Here is a 20035-nt window from a genome sequence, read left to right on the forward strand (position 1 = left end):
ACGTCAATCAACATTCAAAGTTCAGAGACATCTCACCAATAAACGAACCCAAGAATGGACTCTCTTCATTGAGAAGTTATTAATATTGATACGAACAAGCCTTGAACCCAGATCATCTAACTAAAAGCAACACTTGACTTCCGTTTTTTTTTGTTTGGACAACACACATGGCCTATAAAAAGCTGCAGCTATTGTCTGAGGTCGAAGTCTGGTCATTATATATGCGTGTGCTCCGAATTTGTATATCTGCTTATAATATATGGTAGTTGTTTTTTTATAGCTATATAGATATTTGGAGAGAGTCGTAGCTATGCGGTCCAGAGGGACACTCAACAATTTGTCAATTGAGAGGCCACGTGATGTTGAATTGGAACGATTAAGTGGAATTGGCAGGATGGCTGAGGCTGCTTCAAACGCTTTTGACCCGATGGTAGACTGCAGACTGCAGACGTATCGTCACTGTGAGAGTCGAGTCTATTGACCAATGTCATTGTGAATAATTGTGATGAGACTTCATACTTCAAACACTCAATCAGTTGGAGAAGAACTTTTGCGGCTTTTCTGGAGATTGGTTAAATTGCAACTACGGTTCATGGGAAAGTCAGAATTGAATTGAAATAGCTTGTATTCACGAAGAATTGAACAGAAACAAAAAATGATAGTAAATGGTTCTGCTATAATTGCTTCAAGTCAGTCGTGATAATAATTTATTCATAAAGCGATAATGTAACTAAACAATTGTCATAAGAACAATGAGCATATTTATTTAATTGCAAAATCTCATTCTTATGCTGTTATCAACCGAAAAATTCACTGATAATAGATTATAGACTCTTTATCAAATAAAGAACAAATAATCAACTTATCAATGAAAATTCACGGTAATGTGGTAATATTATTAATTATGCTCCTTAGCTTTTTTTAGCAATCAGTTCAGACATAATTTCCATGATTTTTTGCTTCAGCATTTTGAAATATGATTGCTATTCACATAGTTTGGCACATAAAATCACGTGAATCATTGGAGGGCAGACAAGTTATCGTATATCAATTGAACTTGAGATGTTTTATTTGAGAGATCGTGTGAATGTGGTTTGTCGGTAATCCGTATCAGTAAACAAGATAACACTTGTTACAGGCTTACATCCAGCTTTCTATTTACATCAACAAAATATATTTAAATGTTCTGGAGGAAACCAGGAAAAACATAATTTATCGGTGATGAAGCAGATGGATGGTGGGGAAAAACACATAGCCCCAAGCGAAGAATGAAGAGAATACTGCACAACAAAATTAAGATAACGAAGACGGTAGAGAGAACAAAAATTAGAAAATGAAATATGACTAAAGTAAAAAGGAACTATTTTATAAGAGGTGAAGAATAAATAAAAAAATGTGCATTTTTGTGATTCAAACTGCAATAGCTTTTTAATCCAAGTGAATTAACAAGTAAGAGACAAAACTAGGAGAAAAATTGGGAAAACGATTGGTTTCGTGGTCGCGATGATAAGCTCTCCATGAGTTTAAGCTCACGCGCCTTCTACTCGCGTTGTAAGGGTGATCACTTGAAGAGCCGAACTCTACATTTTTTTATAAAAATCGCTTCCTAGTGGTGCGAAAGCCACCTAAAGCTGAAGGTCCACTCATCTCCATCATCTGTCTCATTATCCATGTACAAACATAAAGCGCATGTGGGCATCATTCTCAGCAGAATATACATTTTTTGGGGAGACAAGTAGATTGCAAAATAATGTTACTTGTTATCTCAATCCATAATATAAGACTACTCAATATAAATGAACAAGCATTACACTACTAAGTATTGCACTACTCAGTTGTTTGTACTGTACAATGTATTTGTATAGGCTGCTATGCATAGTCAATTTTATATATCTAGATAGGGAAATTTGTGTTGGCAAAGGGCAATTTGAATTTTACACATCAATATTTTTTCACATGCCTCTTAAGCTTCGGTAAAAGAAGGAGGAAGATGATGATTCAGGTGGTTTCTGAGCCATATGAAAGTGATGTCCGAGCCATATTGTAATAATTGTAGCTGGAAATTAGTTATGAGAAAAAAGATATACGAATTTACTAGTGGAGATGAAGAACAAGCGGTTCACCCGCGATCACCCGTCCAAAGCGAGTACTGTGCACCCGTTACCAGAGTGATCAGAAAGGGCATTGACCGCTTTAATAATTTACGATTTATTATGAATTAGACTCAATCCTCAATTCAAAATAATATTAGATGATGCATTAAATTAATTATTATTTTTGAACATCATTTCAGTTGGAAAAATTCAGCGAGAAACGTTTCAGAAGCATTTCAATAAGGTAAACAGATTGTGATATGAGAAAAATTATTACGAAACCCATTGAATATTATAGGTAGAGTACGGATAATTATTGCTAAGCAGAATGTGGCACTATTGTTTTTGCTATTAACAGTATAGTTAGCATTTCCCAGGAAGCATAAGTGAAGGTGAACTCAGTTATGCAACTTTTTACATTGACTTGTTCTAGTTTTGTTGCTGTTTCTATTGTCAAGAAAATGGACGTTAAAACTTGATCAATCAGTTAATCACTTCCTAATTGAGCAGCACCTGTTTTTCGAAAGAAATAAAAATCTGGTGTGGTACACTCACACAATTTTCCTTGCTCATATTTTACGATCAGACTTCTGTATATGTGTATATATAATTGCACAGATTACAATTATAGAAGTTTTCTCTGATAATTGTTTCCAAAGTACTTTTTCTTTGTGTGAATTGTGAAATTCGATGATTTTTTTTTGTCATTTTTTTAAGTCGTCAAAACAGCTGTTCTACAGAAGAAATATCTCGACTATGTGTTCTTTTTATGAACTGCGCTACCTACCTACCTCATGCACGAGAAGGAGGTTACTAAGTCCATTTCTCAAGGATGGGGTGAACCCCCCATTAGTTTCCCAGAAAGGAGACTCATGCCAGTTGATAGATCTGATAAATAACTATACAGGGTATGAATTTGAAAAAATCGGTCAAGTTATTTTTGAGAAAATCGTGAAAACATGGTTTTTTAGTAATTATCCGCCATTTTTCTCAAGAATATTACGGAGCTCCTGCAATTTTCCCAGAAATGAGACTCATGTCAGTTGATAGGGCTTATAAATAGCTATCTAAGGTATGAATTTGAAGAAAATCGTTAGAGCCGTTTTCGAGAAAACCGTGAAAAACATGGTTTTTTAGCCATTATACGCCATTTTTCCCGCCATTTTGAATTGAATTTTATTGAATTCCTTATTGTCGGATCCTCATGGTATAAGGACCTTAAGTTTAAAATTCCAAGTCAATTGGTTGATTAGGGATGGAGTTATCGTGTTCACAGACATACACACATACCAACACCCAAAGATCATGTTTTTGGACTCAGGGGACCTTGAAACGTATAGAAAACTTGAAATTAGGGTAACTTAATTTTTTTGGAAAGCAATACTTTCCTTACTATGGTAATAGGGCAAGGAAAGTAAAAACTCTGTTACTCAGGGATAAATAGAATAGGATACAGAATTTGAATTTCAATGATTTTCGACTTGGAAATTAATGTAAATTTCATAGTTCACAAAGCAAGGAATTAATTTATTCAGATGTGAAAAAATTAGCTAATGATATAAGGATAATAAGACTAATGTGATAACAGTGGTATTGAATTCTTAGTCTTCACATACAAATTATATTTCAAAGATGAATCCTCCATATTTACTCATCTTATAAATAATTATTGATCCAATATACTTACGAATTTGAGATCTTGTAATATCTGTCGCACATTGTTTCTTGTATTGTGCACACGGTGTCTTCCATGTTTATGGTTTCACTGTAAATAAAAATTCTCAGGTCAGTTCTCAACGTCAATCGACTCTTCAAGCTCACTACAGGAATAAAAAAATACTTATTGAAAATATATACTTTTTGTATCGCATATTTCATATATCGAATGCTGATAGAATTATATCCCAGAATAACAGGTCTGACTGAAGTAACATCTTGAAGTAACAGCATAAGTCAACTAAATGACCTGTAAGCTGTAACTGATGTGAACTGGTGTCAAATAAAATGTGGTAAAGGCCAACGTTTTTTGAACAGAATCTTTTAAAGAATACTTGAAAGTGGCAAACATGAGAGATGTAGTTTTCTTCAAACAAAGAAACACTGCGGTAAAATGATTACAATAAATATTTATTGTTCGAGTGACATAGATCTCTAACTCTATAGAGAGGTTAAGATTATGAATGAATCATCGTCAAACAAAAGAAAATTTGATATTAGTGGATGGCCAAAGCGAACCGGGTGATAACATTAAGAATACTGCTAATATGATACTTGAATTGATTGATAAAGTTAGAAATCAATTATAGTTTATAGTTCAATATAAGCGAAGTTGAGAGTATTCCAAAAAAATTGTACTTTCAAAACAACGCGGAGTGGAACCAATATGAAATTTGGAATATTTTCCCATCTCAGCTAATAAATAACTCTCACGACATTCGTCACTAGCAAATCAGCGAATGTATCTTGTGGTGATTATTATTTTTGGCCTTTAAAACATCCGGTCACTTCCAACGAAATCTAAATTTCGACTCTCGGTTCATTCAGATTAACTGAGAAATAACTTTCAAATGAATAAGCTCTCATACGACTTGACGCGCAAGGTTAATGAACTGAACATGATTTCAGTCAATTGAATGACTTCAAATACGAATATTCTTGCCAAATACCACAGCCAACACTTCATGGATTTTACTTGGTGACAAAAAATGAGTGTTTCGAACTTATTCAAGCCAATGGAATGAATGTGAATTTTGAAGTTTCCAGTAATAAAACCCGACATCGTAGGACTTTCCATCACTAAAATGGAGAGCTATTGTATTTTTCTCGGAATGAACGATTCACCTACAAAGATATCACGAAAGTAATTGATTGTTGGAAGTGTAATTATAAAGATTAAAGTAACCGGTTAATCATTAATCATTATCCTCAATACGAAAAATGGAATAATAATAATAATCAACAAAAAACAATAACATCAATATAAATTGATTATGAAAACACGATAATAATTATGAAAGTACTTTGAACCAATTTTTATTGTATTAATCATATGAAACTAAAAATAATCATGCAAGTCACATGCCTCGAAAACTAGTACGGTAAAGCACTACAGTTTTATAAAGTTGGTTTCATAGAACTTCAAACATATTATTGTTGCTCGATTTTTATTGATAATACTGTACATTATATTACCGTATTGATAATAGATTTAGAACCACTTTCAGATTGCAATTGACATAGCATACACAGAGAGTATAGAATGTACATATACATATACATTCTATCCTCACTGAGCATACATGCGAGAAACAATTAGTAGTTACAACAACTGAAAATATGATTGGACATTTTTGCATTCCCACATACAGTACTTCAATGATGGATAGTCATAAAATGATGTATTAAATTTCATTGATAAATTAGGCTAGTACTGTATACATGAGTTTGAACTTGAGTTTTATTATTTTGTTGCTAACTTCAGTCCCACAATAAACAGATCACAAGTCCACATTTTCCATACTTGAATGACGTCAAGGAAAAGCTCTGTGACTTATGGTACATAACGTAACAAGAGATTCGGGATGAGGACTGGGAAGAAGACCTTGCACCAAGTCAATACAGATTAAAGTAATGTGATAAACACTGTCGTTTCCCTTTCAGTGATGTAAAAATTGATTTTCAACAAAATTTCGTTCATCAACCGCAGTTAAAAACTGAATGAGTTAAATGAGTACAGTTTGAACAACTTTTTATCAGGTTAACTTATTAACTTATTATCAGGTTCCGCTACTTGAGGAAAGCCCAGATATACAGTGTGTCACGAAAGGTGTAAAAGCCGAAGACCATTCTACATAAAATTTGCAACAAAGATATCCTGTGAAATTTTCACTTATCGATATTAGTTTTCAAGATATATAGTATTTTTAAAAACGTAAATAACTAGAAAACTATCAGTAAAAATATAATTTCCAGGATATGGTTGGAAAGAGGAAAAAATTTCCAATAAGATACATATCTACGTTGAAAACGTACATTCGTCGAATTCAAAGCCAAATTTCAAACAGTTTGAACGCTCACAAAAATTTCAAAAACGTCAAACAAAGGAACAAATCATAATTTATTAATCTTATTGGAAATTTCTTCCACTTTATAATAACCCAATCCTTAGATTTAGATTCAGACTGATAGCTTTCTATTGAATTGACGTTTTTCAAAAATCTCGAAAAATAAAGGTCAATATAAGAAAATTTTACTGAAAATTTATAGAGAATATATTTTATTTTATAGAAAATTTCATGTAGAATCTATGGTCTATATGGCTGATACACCTTTCGAGGGACACTCTGTATGATTACGATTTTCAGAGCTCTTCATATCAAGCTGTTATGTCTCATATTCTATGATCTCCATGAATAATTTGGACCACATGCAGTTATTAAACATTTTATTGAATAAACATTTTATCGATAGGGATTGGAAGATATTCAAGAAAGGATTCTATTCTTCCACTATGAGAAATGACTATTTTTATATATTATAAATGTAATAAGTTAATTGAATAAGAAATAAATGATAATGACTACACTTATATAGTTCAAATATTGAAGCCTATCTACCCTGTATATTGTAGTATACTGTAGCGGACGTAGAGAAAGTGATAATCAAAAAGTTCAAAAGTTCCAAAACAAGTTTAAAAATGCGGTCAGTGCCCGAGTAAGTATTGTGCAGAAGACCATGGTGACAGCAAGAAATATAATGAAGAGATAAGAGATGCATATAAGGACTTGTGAAAAACACTCATCGTTTCAAAATGAAGAGTGAAAGAAAAAAGAGTCGTGGGTGAGAGAGGGAAAGAGAGACAAGAGGCAAGAGAGAGAGAGAGAGAGAGAGAGAGAGAGAGAGAGAGAGAGAGAGAGAGAGAGACTGCAATGAAATAAAGGAAAAATCCTCGACCTAAGTTCCATATGTTTTCCACATAAACAACATTAGAACGCCTAGCGTACTTCCGAAAATTGAAATTCTGAAGCAATGTATACAAAACATGAAAAGTCTGACCGTTCTATTCGAGATATTGAATACCAAGTCCGCAGCTAATATTCTTGCTACAAACACCGTTTTATAGTATTAATTTCTAGGATTACTAAAGTTCGTAAAGAAACTTTCATTTTAATATTCTGAACCAGGCTCAATAGCAAGTATTATTCTTAATAGAAGCAAGTATTTTTATTTTTAATGGAAGCATGGTTACCATTGTGATTATTCTTTTGGAACAATTGAAAATGAACCACTTATAAAAATTATTATTGCGAATAAAAATTTCAAAGGTACAAAAATTAACATGAATTTCACACATTACTAGGCCTAATAATATATCAATTTATTGCTTTCGACTTCATAAAACTGTTCTATGATATAGAAAATAATTTCAAAAACAGACTCATTTTCATATCTAGAAAATGATATGCACTTTTTTAATGTAATTTCACTTTCGCCAAATTTATGTCTGATTCAAGAAATTATTTTCTTGAATCACCAATTTCGGTACTAATTATATCACTCCAAACATTGGGTACTGTATTTAACGCTAATACGAGTATGCCACCTCACTTGATATAATGAGAGTAACGATTGCTAAATTGAAACTAGAATTGATAACTGAGATTATTAAAAACAGTTTCTAAATTGCAATGGCATGATAGCCAAAAAAGTAGCACCCAATACGTAATTCGTTCATCGGGAACGAACAAAGAGTATTTGCCTAACAAAAGCCAGATACGAGAATAAATGCTGTATTGTGTGAGGTTTCATAAAAATTAAGAACTTGAACAAAAGGTAGCGTCACTTCCAAAGGCTGTTTCTCTTTTTCATATCATCTGTTCAAATACATTGTGGAACCTGAGTATGAACACAACTACAAGAAAAATGAACAACATTTTTTCAAATGATTAATTTTCCAAATAAGTTAAGAGAATTTTAATAACCCGGTTATTACAGAGGAAAATCTAATACAGTTGTCAGGTTCAACAATAAAATAATTCAAATACTCTGTAAAAGTGGCCACTAACGACAAGAGTAGTGTGTTGAACATATGTGAACACACATAATGTACGTCATAAATGTTGTATTATCAGCGAAAGGCGTCGAACATCATCTTTTAATGTTAGGTTTCTGTATATTTGATTGTTTGTTCTTTTTTCCATTACTGCTCTATTTGAGGTTGAGTTATTTTTGCATCATTATAATTTGTAATTTTCAAGTGGTTTATTTTTTGCTAATGGATGTTTATTTTATGATAGAAGCTGCTCCCTGCCACAGAAAAAAGAAAGAATAAGTGAATAAGAAATGATAATAAGGAATGAATTTATTATAAGTCCAATAACCAACCACCTTTGTTCTTTCCTCAGTGTCGCTGCTGTTGTTTTTCGTTCGAAACATGCTCGACACACTTGTCCTGTCATTGATGATGTAATTTGAATAAAAATGTTTAATATTATTTTCACTGATCTGTAATTTAGTTCACTGAAATTATTAAAAACTACATACTTAGATTTCTTACGTCTGCGACGAATCAACTAAAATGGAAAATGAAGAAATTTCCAAAATTTCAAATTTCATCGGCTTAGAGCATATAAATGATCTTTTCATAATTAATATATTATTATTAATGGATTATTATTAATGGATACACAATCTCAATGTGGATCAGAATTCTTGTCATTGAATCCAATTTGCCATAGTAGCTATTCTGGATTTGTGAATAATTGTAAATTTTAAATTGAGGATTGATTTTGTGTATGTATATTAATGGTGTTTAAATAGGATCAAAACTCACGATGTATTACCTCCTTATGCTACTACCAATTATGCAAATTCTAAAGAAATGCTTCAACTGATGTTTTTCGTAGGCTCTTTTGCAGTTTATAATAATTGTACTACAAATCAGCAGTTCTTTTGCAGTATCATTACTTACTACAAAAGTCTTCTTGAAGTTTAATTAAAAATAGACCTAGGACCTAGTGATTGGAAAAATAAATATAAAATTAAAAAGTTGATCTGAATTAATGTGGAACAATAGTGATGATTCACATTGTTATTATGCCTATTATTTAAATGGATAAAAAATAACTTACTACACCAACTTGAATGGAGACAGATCTAGTAGCACAGACTTCTTGCACAGGTATTCTTGACACTGACATTGAACAAATTCTAGTACTGTTTACCTACAATACTAATAGGCTTCATCTTAGAAAACAATTGATTGAGCCTAAAACGGGACAACTGTTCAATTATCAATTAAATCAATTGCAATCACTGGATGTGAATGGCAATCTATCTGAATTTATCAATGCCGCTAACTGAAGAACATTCTTCAATTCTAAATGGCGTTCTTTATAGGTGGAGTTGACTCTAAGGTATTCGGAATTATTATTCTCCATAAAAGCAATCCTTAGACGGTCATTATTAATGTCATTACTGGAGACTAATGTCATTAATAATGATCGTGTAGTGAGGCATAAATAGTAATGATGGACAGTAATGACAAAAATCCGGATTTTCTGATTTTCAGTCTTCATTATTCACTTTCGGTGGGGATAATGTCATGAGTAGTATCGTGCATCAGTATATAGTCATTTTCAGTTCGCTCTGCAAGATTGTACAATCATCATGAACAGCGATAGTGAAGTGATTCCACCAAGTGAAGGAAATGCATTTGGAGAAGAACATCTGCCACAGTTCATCGATATAATCGAAATAGTCAAGTATACTTCATTAAGAATAAATTATATTTTCAATAATTTCATAATAATTTTCATAATTAAGATAAAATATTTTGTTAATCAATTATCCATTCTAAATTGTTAAAAGACGGTCTGGCAACAGAGCAAAGCGAGAAAGAGATAGCGCTATCCGCTTTGTTGAATGATAGACAATGATAGCAATACCATTGCTAATCAAACACTGTCATTACAACGTGGACCTCACTATATGATGCATGTAGTAGCCTACATTCTACATATGGAAAGGGAAATTAAATTTATCTGTGTATGTTTTTTACCAATAACATACTAATGCTAAATAAAAATAAGTGAATACATGGTAAATGCAAGCAGTAAATTAAATGCACCTTCATGTAGTCTTGCAAGATGTATGCAAATTGAATGAAAAAGATTAAGAAATTGTCAAAAACCACAGATTTATTGATACTTAGAAAGACCGGTTTCGGTTATTACACCATTGTCAATCTCTGATAAACTAAAACTAAATACAAGAGCAGCAGAATTTATACTAGTAGGCGAGTACTAATAAACTCTGCTGTTGTATTTAGTTTTAGTTTATCAGAGATTGACAATGGTGTGATAACCGAAACCGGTCTTTCTAAGTATCAATAAATCTGTGGTTTTTGAAAATTTCTTAGTCTTTTTCATTCAATATGAATAATTACCATAATATCAACTTCTCAACTACACAAAAAGAGATGTATGCAAGTACTTCACAAGTCTCAACAATTGCATTGCTTATTGATGCAGGTGACATGACCGCTGAAAATTTTAGGTCTTCAAAGTTTTAATGCAAGGTCTTCAGTTCATTCCAATCATTTTCAACTTGACAGCATCATACACTTAGTTGAATCGTTAAGAGCTAAATAAACGTGAATAAACGCCAGTGTGAAAAACAAAATAGTTGGTAGAAGCAGCAACTACTTCTTTAAAATTTCTGGATGGTGGCCAGTGAACCCCTCCCCCACTACCCACCAATCATGGCCTCGAACACGACTCAAGTGTGCCAGTTGTGTTCAGCCACTGTCATATAATATATCTGAAAGAAGATTAATGAATCCACTAGGATAGAGTTTAGGTATAGAGTCGTACGCAATATGGACAGGCAACACTCGCAGGACACGTGCTTCACATTTCCATGTTTGGATTCACATGGAAATATAGATAAACTAAGATAAAGAAAGATTTCTCATGAATCCAAAAGAAAAACATTCTGAATGATATTTTTTCATGAAGGTGATTACTCACATCACCCTGAGATTATTATTATGAAAATGGAGAGAAAAATCAGAAGGTAAGTAGAGGATTGCGGGAGGAGGACTGGAGAGATGAGTAGCAAATGCAATGGCAGGAGGGATACGAGAAGTGACTTTTTTGGAGCGAGAAGATATACAGGATACAACATTTAAAAAATGTTTCTTCCATGAAAAAAATTCCAAAACTATAGTTATATGATGTTAGATTTGCCATTTCGTTTAGCGTTAATCATACGAGTAACAATACAATACTCGTGAATTAAGATGAAAAATCAATATAAAAGATGTAAATCACAATTGTCAACTGAAGGATCATCAGGCCTATGATTAATGAATACCAAGATATGATGTGGATTCGGATTTTGATAGCAATATCGGGGACCGAGCTTCGCTCTGGAGTACAAAAGCTTAAAAAGGTTATTACAAAAGAAGAAATTATAATAATATATATAGTTCATACAAAAATGTTCTATCTAATCACAGAAAATTGAGATTAATTCCCATAGGAATGGGAATTCACAAAGGCCCGGTTGCACAAAAGCTGGTTAAATATTAATCCTGATTAATTTCACTTCACGTGAACCAAATCAGAGAAGACCATTTCAAAAAGATGGTTCTACTGGAATTAATCAGGATTAAAAGTAGCCCGGCTTTTTTGCAACCGAAACTGAGTACCTGATTGAATGATTACAAAAGTTCAACAGCTGAATCATAATTTCGACACAGTCCCACACACATGAACTCGCTCACTCACTTCCATCATGAATAGACGACGAAATAATTAATATCAGCTGTTTTTCCAAGGATGAATAATAATTATCCTTTTAATGTCCTTAAGCGAGTTTTCCCAGGGATGAGACCTAGTACAATCGAATCTTTATATCATAAACCTACTATGTTCTGAATTTCGTCAGAATCGTTAGAGCCGTTTTCGAAATCCGGTGAAATACAAACATATAAATAGAAATTGCTCGTGCAATAGTATAGGATAGAAGCTTCGATAGCGGGACGATTTCTTTTATTGAAAAAATATTATGTAGAAATTGTGATGTGATGAATTTTCAAAAAAATTATAGTGGGCCTAGATTTCTGAATGAATTGATAGAGGAAACTTTTGGAATAGAATAAGCAGTAATGAAAATTGAAGCAGTAATGATCATTTGATATTAAGAATGATCACGTTTCACGGATACTTCCAGAGTTTCCCTGTGATAGTGTCGAAATGAATTCACATTCAAATTTGAACAATATTCCAAAAGAGACTTGAAAAAAATGGATCTGAACGTTCTTTTTTCCCAAAATAGATTAGTGTCTAAAATCTTGAAAAAGTCATAGCGCGATTGACGATCAAAGTAGTGTTCAGTTGGAACACGGCACCAAGAACTAATAACAAAACTAAAGGCCCAGTTTTGTAACCAATATTTTAGTGAAAATTATAATAACATCAATCACAAAATGAGTTCAGTTGGAACTTCTCCAACAATGGCTGAGGTCAGTGAGGAACTGAAAGAAGGAGGAATACAGTAGCTCGAATTTGGAAAAAAGCTTTGGCTTCGCTGTGAAGAGATTTCATGACCCTACAACTAGAGTTAATGATCGATTGCATATAAACAGAACGCTCCTTCAACATTTTGGATGAATTAATTCAAGCAGTTTCTGTTCTGTAGAAATGTGTTGGGCCAATTGTGCCTAGTAAAACTGAATATCATATTTATTGAAATGATGAATCTGTAACATATACACTACTGTATTTTGAAAAATTTTATACTTTCATTGCGTATTCCATATTGAATTAAGCCTAATATAAAATCATAGATAGGATAATTAATTGACCAATAAAGATCATAAAAATTGAGATTTTCTAGGTTTAAAAAATGTTTCACAAATTTCTTTACCAGCTGCAATGGAACAGGAGAAAAATAGCCATGAGATTGGAAGAGATAATAATTATGAAAATTATTCCATGTCTGATAATGTGAAGAAACTCAGTTATCTCATACAAAAAAGTCAATTTTTACCAAAGTCTTTGTAAAATATTTCGGGTCAGCAGTTTAAGATTATCCGTATACGTTTCAGATGCACAAAAATTCTGCCTTTAACTTTATCTTGCGTTAATTGCTGGCGAAGATAGCCTAGTAGTTTGATTCCATTCATGGATCAACTAACATTTGTTTAATATGGGAATACTGTAGGAGTAAATTTCAAAGATTTCCAAAATAGAAATTCAGAAAAACTTTCGCATGAAACATTGAAGAGTTAGTAGACTAGAAGAGAATTATTAATGAAAGATTCTGATTAAAATTAGCTCAGTTCGAGTATCGTTTCTTATAGCAACAAAAAGCAGCAACGAACAGGTGCGATTGGTTGCTATTAGTACTTTTGGATGAGATACGGTAGGTTGTTGGTACAACGATTCGGTACCAGCGACCAAAGACATACTTGAACAAGTTCGATCTTAAGAAACGTCCAGGAATTCATTATTATCAACAATGATTTTTTATGTTTTCGACACATTTTCAATTTGTTTCTGCCAACATATACAATATTCCTGCCAAGTAATTTCTGTATTTATTCCAGAGGAAGTTCTTAATTCAGATAGAATTCAAGAAGTGCAATTGGTTAGTTGACTTGGAATTTGAAAAAATAATATATATTGACAAAAAAGTTACTCAGTTTTCACCACGTAATTGAATACACATTTTTGCTGTAGGCAGAAGTAAGGATTCAACTACCTTATATAAAAAACAAGTACCGACCAAAACTCAGAAGTATTGCGGATAACGATTGAATGAAGATGCAAGTACATCATAAATACATTTGGCATTGAAATTTAGAAGATGCATAGTAGAAGAGCACGAATTATTGTCTATTCCAATAGTCTAATTGCCTACGTCAAACTATGTGTTGCAATAACTAAGCGTGGGTACATTTTATTGCTGCATCCGTCTAGTTACTCAAGATTTCTTAATAACAAGGTATATGATCTTAATTTCAAGATCAACAAAATAGGCTAACAAAAAATAATATTTGTTTAATGATTTAATCAGAAGCCCGATTCCCAGGGCTAACAGCAGTTATGGAGAGACGTTCGTAGAAAGGGTGAAATGCGATTGCACGATTATTTTGAAGACAACAAAGTCAAATACAAGTATCAGTTTGCATTTTCCTTAGTAAACCATCACATCACAACTAGTTTCTTCAAACACAGCTCGTAAAAAATTCATTTTAAAATATTATATGAAATAAATTTAAATCTATATCTATTTTTTCTTAGGTATTTTTTCATTGTAATTTTTGAAGCCCGATCTGTAGGCTACTTAAATCAAAAGATATTCAAAAATCTACGGATTGATTTTGATAACCATCTCCATATTGCTGACTGTGAATTCATTCACCCATCTCTGTTCATACTTGAGAAGAAAGCACTCACTGTTTTCCAGCAGTTTAGATTTACGAGGAGACCTGTTGAGTGGAAACGCATTCTCTTCCACGGTGAACCATTAAAGCGTCGCTGCTGTTTTATTTGTGTAAACATAGTAGGCTAGTTACATAGTGCAGGCACCACTTCCCAACTTGATATCATCCATGCTACTAGTGAGTCCCCCGGGCTGAAAAACTCGCTTGCCAACTACAAAATTTGGGAACCTAATATTCCTGGTCTGGTATTTTCTTTGATACCAATACTTCATTCTTCTAATCAATTGCACTTTCCAATAATTTTTCAGCGGTCAAAGTTTGACGCCACACTCCGCTCTGCGAATAGACGCTTCCAGTGTGTTTTAGCTTATTACTTAACATGATATTGTTCACGACGCTCCTCAACACCACGCCATGCTCCGCTCCGCTTTCAGAGTGGTTGTACCCTTACTGTACTATTCCTGGTGTGTTGATTTAAAATTCCCTATCCTGTTGTATTCAAGGAAACTTCATTTACGTGATTAGATTTAAATATGTTTGCCCAATAATTAGTTTCGATTGGTGAACAGGTGTTTATTCTAAACGTAATCGATTTATAAAAAAATTGAGCCACATGAGGCAAAGAAGATTGTACTATATAACATATTACTAATGCTTCACCTCAATGAGGACTTTTCAAGCGATTTACAACTTAAACAGGAAGTAAGCTTGAATGAAGTAAATAATCAAATGAATGGTAATTAAAATTGAAAACAACAAATGCCCGATAAATGGGACGAAAGAGCATCATTAATGCTCTAAAAACACTCAACTGTTGAGTAGTTGTAAAAGAGTATCATATCCTATCGGTTGAATATCTGTGTGAATGTCACGTTGGGATAATGTTACACGAAACCCACTAGTTAGCCTTGATTTGTTCGGTTCTCAGCACTGGTGAATCGCAAAGCATATTATATACGAGGTCTATACAAATTAATAAAAACAATATGAAAACTTGTAGTACCCTTTATTGAAAACTTTGAAATATTTTAATGACTAGTTTCGACTATAGGTTGTTTTCAAGTTACAATGATCGAAACTAGTCGTTGAAATATTTTAAAGTTTTCAATAAAAAGTACTACAAGTTTTTATATTGTTTTTATTAATTTGAACAAATTAGCTACAAAAGTAGCCCATAATTATTAGTGAAGTGATTTTATGAAGAGGTCTATACAATATAAATTCCCTACTTACAGTGATAATATGATAAATCAGCTTATTAAGGGTTCTATAGATGGGTTATTCTTCTTTTACTTCTTCTTCTTTGTCTTTTACTACTACTACTACTACTTCTCGTTCTCGTTCTCCTCCTCCTCTATTCTAAGATATTTTGATAACTGTTCACCCAAAATCAAGCAACCACCCATTCATTCCTCCTCTGTCATACATATTACATAGGCCTGTATACGAATTCCTTACTCAGAGTAATAAAAATATTATGAATGAAAATTCAGGGTTCTCAGAAAGGTTGTTTATAGCAATTCAATCCCCTTTTCCTCATCTATGACTTTTAAAGCAACCCCTTCTCAGTTAACCAATACCTCTTTCTCAACTTGTCGAGTACTTATTCCTTCTCAATGGATGCCTTCTAATTCAAAATAAAAATGAAAGTCACCATCACCATATTTCCCAAGAAAACTGTTATATACAGGAATATTGTTATAAACTTATAACTGAAATATACAGGGCAAACTTCAGAAAAATCTGAAATTCAGACGAAAGCTAGATAATTATCATCAATTAGGGATGTTTGAAAATCTACATAGTTATACAGAAATAGATTGTCTGCCTAAAAATAGGCAAGTATGATTACATTACAGGTATTTGTGTAAAAAATTGTTTTAATAATAAATTAAAAATAATTAACAAGATCACTCCTCTCTGCTTTTCATTTTTCAAGCTTTGATTTGTGGTTTGATAATAATTTTCATTGAAAGATTCCAACATGAAAAAAGCAAAATTAAAAAAAATCTAGTTCCTCATTTCCATAACAGCTCTTCGGTACTAAATGGCGGTTGTCAAAAAATGTGAAAACCAGTTTTGGAAGCCACGTACAAGCTGAGTGAATAAAACTTACGGGAACTGATGTAGGCTATAATAAAAGGTGAGAAGAAAAGATCTGCCAATTACTAGAGGGAGAATTCTAAACGAATCGTGGGCCCACCAAAATTCCAAGAGAACAGGACTTAGTTTCTCCTTTAGAAGCAGACAGCAGAAGTAGACATTACATCTCATCCTACCTTACCGCATCAATTATTTCAAGCATTTACAAAATAATGCATGGTGAACTGATTGGAATCAGGAGTGCTTGGAGATAGTAAACATTTGTAATACAAGTTGAATATAACTAGAAAAGGAAAAAAAGGTAGTCACCCCATATCCTAATAGCTAGCTTTCAAGTAAGAAGTCACCATAGTGGTATTTTTGTGGTTGGGACATTGGCGCACATACCAATCTAATGTTATGGTATTCTTTTAGTACTGTACTAAAAATGAATGCTGAGTACTCACACCTCAGAAGTTCACGTACTTCAAGTGACCTTGAGGGAGCATATTAGTGAAGCGGCTTTTGGTGGGACCTTCACCTATATTAATAGGCAATAACATTATAGGTTTACGTTAAAATAAATGCTACCTCTGAAAGGAAGTTTAACTTCTATTACCGGTCATTGCCTATTCATCAAATGAGATAGAAAAATTGTTAATTATTTATTATCAGCTTACCAGCTAACAAGTAGGAAGTAGACTCATGATGGTCTACAGTCTACAAACATGCATATGCTTCTATATTTTTTGTAGTAGTTGATCAAAACAAAAGTAGATAACCATCAGTTGAATGGATAAGAATCAATAAGAAAATCAGTATTATAATACAGACACATCCTGAAAAAACCGTTAATAGCTTTTATCTGAGTGTATTCTCCATATAGAAGAATACTGTGTTTTTCTTTAGGGCTACTCTTGAATATAAATAAAAATAGGAATCCAAGTACCCTTTTAAAATTGTTAAGTCACAATATGTTTCGGCTATATGATGCCTAAACAATGGTACCTACTTAAAATGGTACTTAGATTTCTATTTTTATTTATAGAAGGATACGGTTATAACAATTAGAATAGGCTACATGAGATTAATGATTAATGATGACAATCATTATTATGAATGATTCATCAGAATTTGAATAAATGCAGTATCTAATTTCAACAGTAAGTTAGTACTGTACAACATGATGGCCTTTCAGCTACTATTCTTTTGCTCAAAGTGCTACCGTAATTAATTGACCGAGCGAAGTGAGGTCTAAGATTCAAGTCGACGGTTTGGCATTTCCCTTAATGTTTAAATGTTTATATGTTGCATTTACGGCGAAACGCGGTAATAGATTTTTATGAAATTTGACAGGTATGTTCCTTTTTTAATTGCGCGTCGACGTATATACAAGGTTTTTGGAAATTTTGCATTTCAAGGATACCGTAATATAAAAGGAAAAAGGAGCCTCCTTAATTTGCCAATATTAGAGTAAAAATCAGACTATAGAATTATTCATCATGAATCAGCTGACAAGTGATTACATAGATGATGTGTGGAGAAGCCAGTCTATTGCTCTATTTCCATAAGGTCTATAGTTTCAATCAGGTACTTGTGGATGAGAATACTGCGTGAGGTCTACTGTTCACAAAACTACTAGTTATTCAGTCATGAGAGAGTGATAACATGATAGCGCAATATGAGATGAGAGTGATAGTAGTTTGTTATAATACCGGATCCGGCTATAGTGAGGTCCACGTTATAATGGCAGTGGATAAAGATAGAAAAATAGCGATGCCGATTCTCTGAATTGATTAATTATATTTCTACACTGTCAAAAACATAGTTGACATCGTTGTGGACCTAGAAATGGATAGTACCACCGGCTTTGTTGAATGATAGACAAGGATAGCAAAACCAAAGTTGATCAAATACTGTCATTATAACGTGGACCTCACTATACCAGCTGGAGTTTGACCTACCTACCTTATCAAGCCGCGAAGCCGGACAAGTATTGAAATTTGTAATACGCTAAATAGACAATTATTATCAAACTGATTTGATCAGTAATATCTGGTATTTCGAATATTTTTATTGGCATTATCATACACAATTGATAAAAATATATTGATATATTATCAATTGATAAGGCTATAAGAAATTTAAAAAATCCTTTTTTTAGCACCTCATTATAGCCTAACTTAACTCAAGTAAAAGTTAGTCATAAATTTCATGATACATTTTCTGAGCAATTGTACAACAATGTGTAACTTTGAGCATAAATAATGAAATGGGTGGAGCTCCATGAACCGGTGAAATGCAATAAACGTCAGCAAGGCGAACCGGAGAGCTATAGGTAATCTTTTTTGAACGGTATTTTTTATTCAAATACAGTAACTCACTGACAAATATTATGGATAGAGGTGAGGGAAGCTGTAATGAAGCATTCCAAAGAAACAGGTGTTCGATTCGGCAAAAATATGTAGGAAAGCAGGATGAGATTGGAGAGGTAATGATGGTGAATGGAGGGAAATCTCTTGCTAAATTTACTCACTTGAGTTTATTGGTCTCCATGTTTGCAATCTCGGAAGCGAAATCTGTGAATGAAGAGATGTAGTCGAGTGCGAAGGATGCTGGACCGAGTTCGCGGCCAAGGCCTGTCCGATGAAAACCCAAACCCGCTACCACCACCACTACTCGACTGGGCAATCGAATAGAAGGAGATGAAATACAAACAGCAATGGAGTAGAGTGAAAGAGCGAATGACAATGAGTGTGAGCAGCGAGCTTGACAAAGGGCACACACTCACTGCCCGGCCACCTCGATCGACTCTTCGACTGACGCGAAAACGCGCACGCGAACAATCAACCCAAACTCAGTCTTGCCATCTGTTTACCAGCTTGCTGCTATTGCCAACCTTGCGCATCGGAATTATCCTATTTTGCCCGTGACTGGAGCTCTGATGCTGCAGATTTTAAAATTTATGGGAGATATTTTTGAGCCCTATTATGCTCCCAATAAAGCGGAATAGTTTGCAAAGTTTGATCACAGATGGTGATTAATTCAATTGTGATAGCTAATAATAAGCTATTATAATTAATAATAATAATTATTATTAATTATAATATTAAATAACTGTTGACAGTCATTATTGATTTAAACCTATCCATTTACTTTCGGAGAAAGTAAATAGTAGAAAAATGCAAGAATATAAAAATATGTCTTTGGTTATAGCTTGAACAGTGGCTTTATGTTGGTTGGTTATGTTGGTTATGTTAGTAGTCCCTTCACAGGAAAGTCCCATCTAGCCTGAATATAATATTTAATTTTAGCCGTTAACGCACCTTACCACAGAAAACAACATAATACAGTATAGAAAGTTTCTTTGTTGTAGTTCTGACACTGTGTTACTTTTAATATTTGA

At 33.2% G+C, this 20035-nt stretch overlaps 1 protein-coding gene across 1 annotated transcript in view; it reads right to left on the reverse strand.

The window, feature by feature from the left end:
* LOC111063546 overlaps positions 1 to 19472 on the reverse strand; it is a 33215-nt gene extending 13743 nt beyond the window's left edge. Inside the window, exons 1-2 of the mRNA XM_039427460.1 lie at positions 19166 to 19472; positions 3781 to 3858 (exon numbers count right to left, since the gene is read on the reverse strand). Of these exons, the coding sequence (XP_039283394.1) occupies positions 3781 to 3858; positions 19166 to 19185 (98 nt within the window). The 5' untranslated portion in view covers positions 19186 to 19472. The remainder of the gene's footprint in view (positions 1 to 3780; positions 3859 to 19165) is intronic.
* Between the last annotated feature and the right edge of the window lie 563 nt (positions 19473 to 20035).

Source organism: Nilaparvata lugens, chromosome 4, assembly GCF_014356525.2.
Source record: "Nilaparvata lugens isolate BPH chromosome 4, ASM1435652v1, whole genome shotgun sequence".
In the NCBI taxonomy this organism is placed as follows: domain Eukaryota; kingdom Metazoa; phylum Arthropoda; class Insecta; order Hemiptera; family Delphacidae; genus Nilaparvata; species Nilaparvata lugens.